Source organism: Clupea harengus, chromosome 13, assembly GCF_900700415.2.
Source record: "Clupea harengus chromosome 13, Ch_v2.0.2, whole genome shotgun sequence".
Taxonomy (NCBI): domain Eukaryota; kingdom Metazoa; phylum Chordata; class Actinopteri; order Clupeiformes; family Clupeidae; genus Clupea; species Clupea harengus.
The window spans coordinates 27413481-27424521 of NC_045164.1; the positions used below are offsets into that span (position 1 = coordinate 27413481).

Consider the following 11041-nt stretch of genomic DNA (forward strand, 5'->3'; position numbering starts at 1 on the left):
CTGCCTCCTCCTCCTCCTCCTCCTCCTCCTCCTCCACCTCCTCCTCCTCCTCCTCCTCCTCCTGTCCTGCTTCTGCCTTTCACTGGGACGAGGACGGCAGCTTGGAGGACATAGTTGTATTTTTACAAAAAGCAACCATACTTTATTTTGCAGTGTATTTTGCCTTTTAATATCCTTAATTTTTAATGTGGTGTTAAACAAACATGTCTCTCGGTACTGCTGTAGCCCTGAGCAAGGACTTTTAATCTGATTAAAATGTGTCTGTGTTCTGTATGACTAAGTGCAGTCACTGCATGGATTCGTTTTATTGGGTTAAATTGAACTGTGGTCTACAGAGTGAAATAGAACATTTCTCTTCATGTGTAATGAAATAATAAACAAGCTGTATTGACGCATGTAAGGAGAAAGAGACATTTGACAGGTTCATAATAAACAGGCTGTATTGGCGCATGTTAAGGAGAAAGAGACATTTGACAGGTTCATAATAAACAGTCTGTATTGACGCATGTTAAAGAGAAAGAGACATTTGACAGGTTCATAATAAACAGTCTGTATTGACGCATGTTAAAGAGAAAGAGACATTTGACAGGTTCCTAATAAACAGGCTGCATTGATGCATGTTAGGAGAAAGAGACATTGGACAGGTTCATAATAAACAAGCTGTATTGACGCATGTAAGGAGAAAGAGACATTTGATAGGTTCATAATAAACAGGCTGTATTGGCGCATGTAAGGAGAAAGAGACATTTGACAGGTTCATAATAAACAGGCTGTATTGGCGCATGTTAAAGAGAAAGAGACATTTGACAGGTTCCTAATAAACAGGCTGTATTGGCGCATGTAAGGAGAAAGAGACATTTGACAGGTTCATAATAAACAGGCTGTATTGGCGCATGTTAAAGAGAAAGAGACATTTGACAGGTTCATAATGAAACCTTTTCAGTCAAATGTATTCTCAACACCTCACCAAGAGAAACCTCTTGTCATGAGTCATCACCAGAACTTTTATTTCGTTTTGTTCCTTCCTTCACCTTTTCTGAAATCTTTTTTTATGTCTATGAGGATTGAGCATGATTTGGTATAATTTAGATGTCAAGTTTAAGCCTACAAGCTGCCTGTAAACAATTTAAACCACTTTTAGGGTCAAAAACTCAGTCCAAGCTTAAAGAAACATTTAGTGCAGGGGTACTCAATTAGAAACCCAAAAGGTCCGCTCGCCTAATTTCCATTCAGTCCAGGGTCCGGAACAGTGACGGTCAAAATCCAGAAACATAACTCCAACAAAAACGATCGAACTATGCACAAAAGGTGATGTGGCCTCATTTGTGTGAAAGGTGACACTTTTTTGTGGTTTAAACTTGGGCATAAAAGGTGTGAAGGCCAGGCAGAGGCACTGATGTAAGTGTTCATTAGTGAGTGTGCTCCTGTATTTGTTTTTCACCATATTCATGGTTAAAAAGGCAGACTCACAACAGTATGTTGAGGTATGCACGCTCTTGTTGTGTGGCTGGTCTAACTATTACACTGCATGTTGCTTGGTATGATTGCAGATGATTTATTTTTCTGCCTCTTACCTCAGAGTTCTGCGGGTATTTTTGTTCGAAGTGTGCATGCTTTGTTTCATAGTGACGTTTCACGTTACCACTTTTGACAAGGGCAACCGTCTCGTTGCAGATTAAACACATCGGTTTTGTGCTCCCCACAGGCAGCACAAATGCATACTTGTCAGTCCACTCTGTCTTAAATTAGCGATTTTTGGAATCAACTTTTCGTTTCTTGTCGGGTTTAAAGCACACCATGATTTTCGTTTGCTGAGAAAAAGATACCGTTCACAAATCTATCTGCCCGAGTTGTTGCCATTGACACACACAACCTGCGTGACCCACAGAGCTCGCGGCCAACATTGAGTGAGTGAGTTGTCAGTGATGTTGTTATTACAGCTCCTGATTGGACCTCTGGATTGGACACAGAAGATAGAAAGCACATCCAGTAGGAAAAAAATATATATATAGCGCGAAATCACGCACAAATAAAAACTTGTTTGGATCGTGTTTCAATTAGAATGTTGATTTTGGCTTCGGTCCAAATTTGATTGCGTCTGGGTCCGGATCCGGACCGCGGTCCGCCTATTGAGTACCCCTGATTTAGTGTGAGTCAGGGGCAAAAGGAGCAAATTGGCTCCATGAGCTTCCAAGCTTTAATGGTGAACAGACAAAGTGCGGTTGTGATGACATTGGCCATGAGTTTTATTGGCAGGCGAGGCCTCTTCCTGATCTGTCATTAATGCTCTCTGCTTTCTGTGAGGAAGAGTAGTACATCGGAATACTGTTGGGAAAAGATGTTACAGAGGGGTGAAAGTTGTCTGCTACAGTTTCAGGTTCTTGTTTGGAGCTGGGAGTGCACCGTTGGCCATGTGTGTAGCAGTTTTGGCAGTATAGAGGTGCTCTGACATTGCTGTCATCTTCGCATTCAACACATATACATTCTGTGTCATCCTCCCCTTTTATGGCAAGGGAGTGGCTGAGATAGTTGCATCACACACAGGGTCAGTGTGCCGTAATACAGAAACTAACTGTTGCCTGTATTTGTCTGCTTGCTGAAGGTAGCCTTGATGTCTTTGGAGTAGATACCTGGGGTACTCATTGACGGAGGGTAGCGGAAGTGAGGTTCAATGCGATGATTGCCAATCATTTCAGTACCCTAATGTTCCGTGGAGCCCATAGAGGTTCATGTTTTCACATTGTAGTATTTTTTACCCATTGTACAAACCTTTCCTATGCTGTCAAAGCACGTAGCTTCGATGGGCTGCGTGACGTGAAGAGAATGTGAGTATGGGCCTCCCAGAGCTGCCTCCTCCTCCTCCTCCTCCAGCACCTCCTCCTCCTCCTCCTCCTCCTCCTCCTCCTCCTCCTGTCCTGTTTCTGCCTTTCACTGGGACGAGGACGGCAGCTTGGAGGACATAGTTGTATTTTTACAAAAAGCAACCATACTTTATTTTGCAGTGTTTTTTGCCTTTTAATATCCTTAATTTTTAATGTGGTGTTAAACAAACATGTCTCTCGGTACTGCTGTAGCCCTGAGCAAGGACTTTTAATCTGATTAAAATGTGTCTGTGTTCTGAATGACTAAGTGCCAAAGATAAGTGTCAGACTCAATAGACTTATTAACATCGCACCTGCATGAAGGCTTATGTTGATGCTTGTCATACTGGTTAATGCTTAACTAGTTAATAGTTAATACTGTTCTGGTAGTGCTCAGCGTAAGGGTGTAAGTATAAGAAGTGCCAACATTACTCTTTGCACTGTAACTTGATTCTCAGAGTCAGAGTTTTACCTAAATTTCCCTCGGGATTAATAAAGTATCCATCTATCTATCTATCTATCTTGACACGCCTGCCTGGTGAGCTCTTAAGGTTTATGTCATTGCAGACGGATCACACACAGTGTCACGCTGGAAAGCATACAACCCAAAGCATTCAACAATCTCCATAACCTCTCAGAGATGTAAGTAACACCCGCGTGTAGCAGAGAGTTTAAACCCAAATGGAGATGTTGTATTATTATTTCTCCAAGGATTTCATATCAACACTGATGCTCAGATGGCCTGCGATGTACTGCTCTCATGTCTCCTCTTCATCCACCTCCTCCTCCACCTCCTCCTCCTCCTCCTCCTCCACCTCCTCCTCCACCTCCTCCTCCTCCTCATCCACCTCCTCCTCCCCCTCCTCCTCATCCACCTCCCCCTTCTCCTCCACCTCCCCCTCCTCCTCCTCCTCCACCTCCACCTCCTCCTCCTCACAGCCTCATCCAGAACACAAGGAGCCTGGTGCACATCGGCCGACGCGCGTTCAACCACCTCCCAAACCTACAGTACCTGTGAGAGGCCACTGGCTCTTTGCCTCTCTGGCGTGAATGTGTCCCATTACCGGCCTCTATATATATATATATAATATATATATAGAGGCCGGTAATGGGATATATATATATATATATATATATACAGTATGTGTGTGCCTTTGGAATTAAACTGACTCCAAATTCCTGTTCTATTGTTTCTCTCTTAAACAGATGCATCTCAAACACTGGGATTACGGTGTTCCCTGATTTGACCGCACTGTCTTCCCTTAATCCCAGTTTTGTCTTGTAAGTTTACGTGTGGCACACATTTCCTAACGTCTAATGACAGTGTACGCGAGGCAGTGTTCCTGGTGTCCTTGTACGTACCTGAACAAAGTCATAGATGTGATTCTGTTGCAGTTGTATACCAAACACTTGGATGGTTCTGCGTGTTGGATGTGATTCTGTTGCAGTTGTATACCAAACACTAGGATGGTTCTGCGTGTTGTTCATTCATACTGATTGTGATTTTGCAGGGATATCTTCGATAACCTCCTCCTGACTTCAATACCAGCAAATGCTTTTCTGGGAATGGCCACTAGTACCATGTAAGTAGATTATGTTGTCCTTTCTGTCAGGAAATAGACTGATGCTCCAGATCTCTTGTGTTCATTCAGGTATACAGTATCACTAATAGAGGTGGGAGAATAAAATCGATTCAGAGGATTATTGTTTGGCATGATATTCCATCGATACAGTGGCACCAAGTATTGCAATATTCATTTAATTTAATTTTAATTTTTGTCTACTATGATAACATTGCTTCTGAAGTCCACTATATGAATCAAGAGCTCATTATGAGCGTGACGTGAGTCAGAGTCGAGAACAAATGTACTGCAGAGACTCCCAGTATATGAAACATCAAATATGGGAGAAATAAATCGCTATATATCGCAATACTTGCTGTATCGCAAAATGTAAAGACATTTACATTTACATTTAGTCATTTAGCAGATGCTTTTGTCCAAAGCGACGTACAAGGGAGAGAATATTCAAGCTACGAGCAATAGAACCTGGTGTAACAATAAATAAATACTACTTTACATTAGAAATATAACAAAATGAAATAAAAAGAAAGAAAGAGTGCAGAAGTGTAACTGCTGTAATTGCAAGTTACGCACTTGTCGAAGTGCCAGTTAGGACGGGAAGTGCTCTCTAAAGAATTGCAATAAAATCGCATCATGGCCTAATATTGTGATAGTATCGTTTCATCGCCCCTGTGGTGATTCCCACCCCTAATTACTAACTTGTGTGTGTGTGTGTGTGTGTGTGTTTGTGTGTGTCTGTTTCAGGAATCTCTACAACAATGGTTTCAAAGAAATACAAAGCCATGCCTTCAATGGGACAGTGATAGATAAACTGTAACTAAAACAAATCCAATCCTTTCCTCTATATTTACATAAGTATTACAAATGTTGTATGATTTGGAAGCTGGAGAAGTATCCTCTAATAACATTGGATGCCATGTTGCCAGGATCTTGAAGAACAACAAAAACCTGCGTGTGATTCACCGAGAAGCCTTCACCGGAGCCGTAGGCCCCACTCTACTGTGAGTCACTCCGTCTTTAATCAGTGAACACAGCGGAATGTTCCAGATGCTTCCAGAAACAGTGGAGAATAGGGGTCAGCAGTTTCATGTTGCTTCATTGTTTCCTTGTGGTAGTAGAGTACAGTACAGATCCCACAGTCATTTGGGAAATTACAGCTATTTTAGGAACAGTCTCAGTAAACATTCTGTAAACATTACATTTTGTTAATGAGTTGTGATGATGACCCAGTTAGGCGGCTGCCCTCTGCAGTGGGTTAGGTGGGCGGATGCGTGGCACATCATGCCCACAGGCCCCTGTTGCTTCTGTGCCCCCAGGGACGTGTCCTCGACCGGGCTGGACACCCTACCGCCCCGTGGCCTGGAGTCGGTTGGGGTACTGATGGCCCAGGCAGCGTTTGCCCTGAAGAGACTTCCGAACTTCAACAGCCTGCGAAGCCTCTGGTCCGCCAGTCTGACCTACCCTAGCCACTGCTGCGCTCTGCACAGCTGGAATGCTCACAGGTGAGAGGCTGGTGGTGTGTGTGTGTGTGTGTGTGTGTGTGTATGCTCACAGGTGAGAGGCTGGGAATGACTGCAGCTACAGTGTGTGTGTGTGTGTGTGTGTGTGTGTGTGTGTGTGTGTGTGTGTGTGTATGCTCACAGGTGAGAGGCTGGGAATGACTGCAGCTACAGTGTGTGTGTGTGTGTGTGTGTGTGTGTGTGTGTGTGTGTGTGTGTGTGTGTATGCTCACAGGTGAGAGGCTGGGAATGCCTGCAGCTACAGTGTGTGTGTGTGTGTGTGTGTGTGTGTGTGTGTGTGTGTGTGTGTGTGTGTGTGTGTGCTCACAGGTGAGAGGCGGGGAATGACTGCAGCTACAGTGTGTGTGTGTGTGTGTGTGTGTGTGTGTGTGTGTGTGTGTGTGTGTGTGTGTATGCTCACAGGTGAGAGGCTGGGAATGACTGCAGCTACAGTGTGTCTGTGTGTGTGTGTGTGTGTGTGTGTGTGTGTGTGTGTGTGTGTGTGCTCACAGGTGAGAGGCTGGGAATGCCTGCAGCTACAGTGTGTGTGTGTGTGTGTGTGTGTGTGTGTGTGTGTGTGTGTGTGTGTGTGTGTGTGTGCGTGTGTGTGTGTGTGTGTGTGTGTGTGCGTGTGTGTGTGTGTGTGTGTGTGTGTGTGTTTGTGTGTGTGTGTGTGTGTGTGTGTGTGTATGCTCACAGGTGAGAGGCTGGGAATGACTGCAGCTACAGTGTGTCTGTGTGTGTGTGTGTGTGTGTGTGTGTGTGTGTTTGTGTGTATGTGTGTGTGTGTGTGTGTGTATGCTCACAGGTGAGAGGCTGGGAATGACTGCAGCTACAGTGTGTCTGTGTGTGTGTGTGTGTGTGTGTGTGTGTGTGTGTGTGTGTGTGTGTGTGTGTGTTTGTGTGTGTGTGTGTGTGTGTGTGCTCACAGGTGAGAGCCTGGGAATGACTGCAGCTACGGCAGCCAAAGGGTTTAGTCTGTTTTGCCCTTTAAACATTTTATACAAAAACATATTTCACTGTGAAAAAGTGCACAAATACATTCCCATTTTGTCTGTAGTTTTGCTACTGAGGATTGCTTTACATTTGAGGTCATCAGTGGGAATTGTTTGTGGAGGAGAAACCGCTTGCTTTGTTTGCCAAACAATTTAATGGGCATTTCCCGAAACAGCAACAAAGTTGCTTTGTAAATAGTTGGCTGACCTGTAACAAACTGTATTGTCAGGTCAGAGTATTCAGACATGTGGAACCAGCCTTCAGCTGTGTTACTTTATATGCAGGAGCACAGATTGCATACCAAAATAAACGTGTTGAACCAAAATAAATAAATATGTCCAATCAAGTTTTAATGTAGAAACAGTTTGTATGACAATACTACCAATGCATAGCTAAACCATTAATAATACTGCAGAGTGGGTGGGTGCTTTGAAGGGGACAGTTGTGAGTGTTAGCGAGTCGCTTGGATGCAAGTGTTTTTTTATTTTGAAAGCATACAGGCAGGACACACTGATACAGACTGGGGAAAGTGAAAGGCAGGTGTAACAGTGACATTATGAAGACACAGACGGTGACAGATACTGCTAAACTAACACAGGGAACTACACAGCAATACACACCGATGATAACAGGCACACATGCTCACATTAGACACAAACGGGAGACATGAGCTGCCTTCTCATTTGGAACATTTACACAGAATTCACACTCAGCGTGCCGTGTGCTCCTCACAGTCTTTCACGTCGCTAACCCCCCTGTATATTACAATATTAAATAACGTTTAATAATATTTACCATAACTTGATATCAATTCTCCAGGGAATCGTCTCTTATTGCTGCCGTGAACAATGGGTCCGTATCCTGTGAAGAGGACACACCCTCAGCAGGGTAAGTTCACGGGTCGTGGTGTCTTCACTGCGTTAGCCAAAGTAGACATTTGTGTATTTTATTAAAATATTCCTTGTTAATTGACAAAATCATTCTTCAAGATGCTTGACCAAATTATCATCCCATTCTTTGTGGGCAGGCAAGGCTGCCAGAATTAACAAAAGCGCTCTGCAGGCAGCAAGACAAGAGGGTGGCCTGGGCTTACCAAATTTCATGTTCTACTACAGGGCAGCAAATATACAAAACATACTCAGCTGGTGGTATGAGGGTGAGTTGGACTGGTGTAAAATGGAGTCCCTCTCCTGCCACACCTCCTCACTTGTAGCTCTGACATGCTCCCCTTTACCATTCTCAGCCACAAACTATACTTCAAACCCTGTAATCTTGTCAACCTTGAAAGTATAGACACAGTTCTGCAAACACTTCAAACTAAACAATTTCATCCTCCTTGGTCCATTATGCAATAATCATATTTTTTTACCTTCCAAACTTGACTCTACATTTACACTTTGGAAGGAGATCTGTTTTTAAATGGGATATTTGTCGACTTTAAAAGTTTGTCGCATGAGCATGACCTACACCAAGGCAACTTCTTCCGCTACGTCCAGGTTCGCAGTTTTGTCAAAGATAATTGCAGCACATTCCCATCTCTGCCTGCAGACTTACCAAAGATTCTTGACAGACCTGAAAGGATGGTGTCTAAGTTATACACAAATATCCTTCAATCCAACCCCTCGCCGCTGCTCAAAGTTAAACAGCAGTGGGAAAATGAGCTAGGAGTCCAATTTCAAGACCCTTGGTGGGACAGGGCCAAATTACAAGTGAATTACTCTTCATCCTGCGCCCGTCTTAACTTAATACAGTACAAAGTACTGCACAGAATGCATTTCAGCAAAGCCAAATTAGCAACGTTTTTCCCTGGCACGAGCGATGCCTGTAATAAATGTGCCTTTGTCCCCTCTGACCTAGCTTATACCTTCTGGTCGTGCTCAAAGCTAACAGGATTCTGGAAGAACTTCTTCAAGATTATATCTGATGCTCTAGACACAGATATCACTCCCTGTCCATTTATTGCCATATTTGGAGTGCCCCTGAACCACTCTCAATTTAGTAAACACAAATGAAATGTTTTAGCATTTGCCTCTCTAATTGCCCGCAGATGTATCCTTCTACACTGGAAGTCAGCAGATAAGTCTTGGGAGACTGATCTAATGTCATTCCTTAAGCTGGAAAAGATCACATTCTCACTTAGAGGGTCGACTGGGAAATTCTACACTACATGGCAGCCTCTCCTCTCATATTTTGAATAATGTAGCTACGACTCCTACTACTTAGAGATAAAGTACCAGTACCAGTTGTACTGTTGCATACAGATACTTTGATTGAGTCGACACATTGATAGAGAAAGGTGGACCAACTTGGGATGGGAGCGTGGGTGGGTTTTTAAGTTTTGTATATGTTTCTTTCTTTCTTGTATATCTTTTATTTTTTTACATGTCTGTTTAAAAAAAAAAGAAAAGTTGACCACACAGCTAATTGTACAAGATATATGCTATGCGATGTGATGTGTTTCAATAAACAAATGTATATAAAAAAAAAAAGATTCCTTGTTAATTAAATTCCCACAAGGTCAATTGAAGCTGAGGTGTCATTAAACGTTTCTCCCTCTTGTCTTGGTGTGTAAAGCTGCAGAGCGTTGGAGCCTCCCGTCATCAGTGATATGACATTTGAGGAGGAGACTTTTGGCAGTGTGGATTCACTGTATCCAGAGCTAGACCTCTTCAGGAGAAAAACAGCCCTGACGTGCAACCCAGAGGCCGACGCTTTCAACCCCTGCGAGGACCTGGCAGGCTTCGGCTTCCTGCGCGTGGCCATCTGGTTCATCAACATCCTGGCCATCGTCGGCAACCTGACTGTTTTGCTGGTCTTCTTCACGAGCGGCACCAAGCTGACGGTCCCACGCTTCCTGATGTGCCACCTGGCCTTCGCCGACCTCTGCATCGGCGTCTACCTGCTGATGATCGCGGCCGTGGACCTGCGGACGCGTGGCCACTACAGCCAGCACGCCATCGAGTGGCAGACCGGCACGGGCTGCAGTGTGGCCGGCTTCCTGGCCGTGTTTGGCGGGGAGCTGTCGGTGTACACGCTCTGCACCATCACCCTGGAGCGCTGGCACACCATCAACCACGCCCTGCACTTGGAGCGCCGCATGGGCCTGTCCCACGCCGCCGCCATCATGGCCGCCGGCTGGCTCCTGTGCCTGGGCGTGGCGCTGCTGCCCCTGGTGGGCGTGAGCAGCTACAGCAAGGTGAGCATGTGCCTGACCATGGACATCGAGACGGCCCTGGCTCAGGCCTTCATCATCCTGCTGCTCCTCTTCAACGTGGGGGCCTTCCTGGCGGTGTGCGTGTGCTACGCGCGCATCTACGTCGCCGTGCACAACCCCGAGTTCCCGGGCCGCAGCGCCGACACCAAGATCGCCAAGCGCATGGCCGTGCTGATCTTCACCGACTTCCTCTGCATGGCGCCCATCTCCTTCTTCGCCATCTCCGCCGCCTTCAAGGTGCCCCTCATCACCGTCACCAACTCCAAGATCCTGCTGGTGCTCTTCTACCCCATCAACTCCTGCGCCAACCCTTTCCTGTACGCCATCTGCACCAAGGCCTTCCGGAAGGACGCCTGCAAGCTTCTGAGCTCCATGGGCTGCTGCGAGATCAAGGCCAGTCTCTACCGCATGAAGACCTACTGCTCGGGGAGCATGGCCAAAAGCCACTCCGACGGGGGGGCCAAGCGCCTGCGAGGGGGGCAGGACCCGTCATCCTTCCAGCATCAGAAGCAGCTCAAATCAGAGGCCAAGGGCAAAGATGGATGAAAAACATGAAACTGATTCCGTGACCCAACAGCACCAGTTAATGTGCGCTCTTACTCATCTCAAAGATATTGTTAGTTATCAGTCATCTCATACACCTGACCTCTCATGACGTCTGTGTCCCTGATCAGTATTAGACTTACGTCTGTGTATAATAATGTGTTCTGAGTTACTCGAAAAAGGGATGAACATTGTCAGACAAAACTGTAGGATTGGCACTATGGTTCTTGGTAAAAAAAAAAAAGGGGACCTGCATTAAATTGAAAACTAGACTGGCTTGGCTACAGCCTTACCACACATGCCAAGCTTGCCCGTCATGAACGTGTTTACTTTTTACTTCGCTGG

At 45.3% G+C, this 11041-nt stretch overlaps 1 protein-coding gene across 1 annotated transcript in view; it reads left to right on the plus strand.

The window, feature by feature from the left end:
* Positions 1-10822, plus strand: part of LOC122133383 (lutropin-choriogonadotropic hormone receptor-like) — an 18598-nt gene extending 7776 nt beyond the window's left edge. Inside the window, exons 3-10 of the mRNA XM_042709499.1 lie at positions 3429-3503; positions 3801-3875; positions 4068-4142; positions 4373-4444; positions 5189-5257; positions 5371-5445; positions 5761-5946; positions 9514-10822. Of these exons, the coding sequence (XP_042565433.1) occupies positions 3429-3503; positions 3801-3875; positions 4068-4142; positions 4373-4444; positions 5189-5257; positions 5371-5445; positions 5761-5946; positions 9514-10699 (1813 nt within the window). The 3' untranslated portion in view covers positions 10700-10822. The remainder of the gene's footprint in view (positions 1-3428; positions 3504-3800; positions 3876-4067; positions 4143-4372; positions 4445-5188; positions 5258-5370; positions 5446-5760; positions 5947-9513) is intronic.
* The last annotated feature ends 219 nt before the right edge of the window (positions 10823-11041 follow it).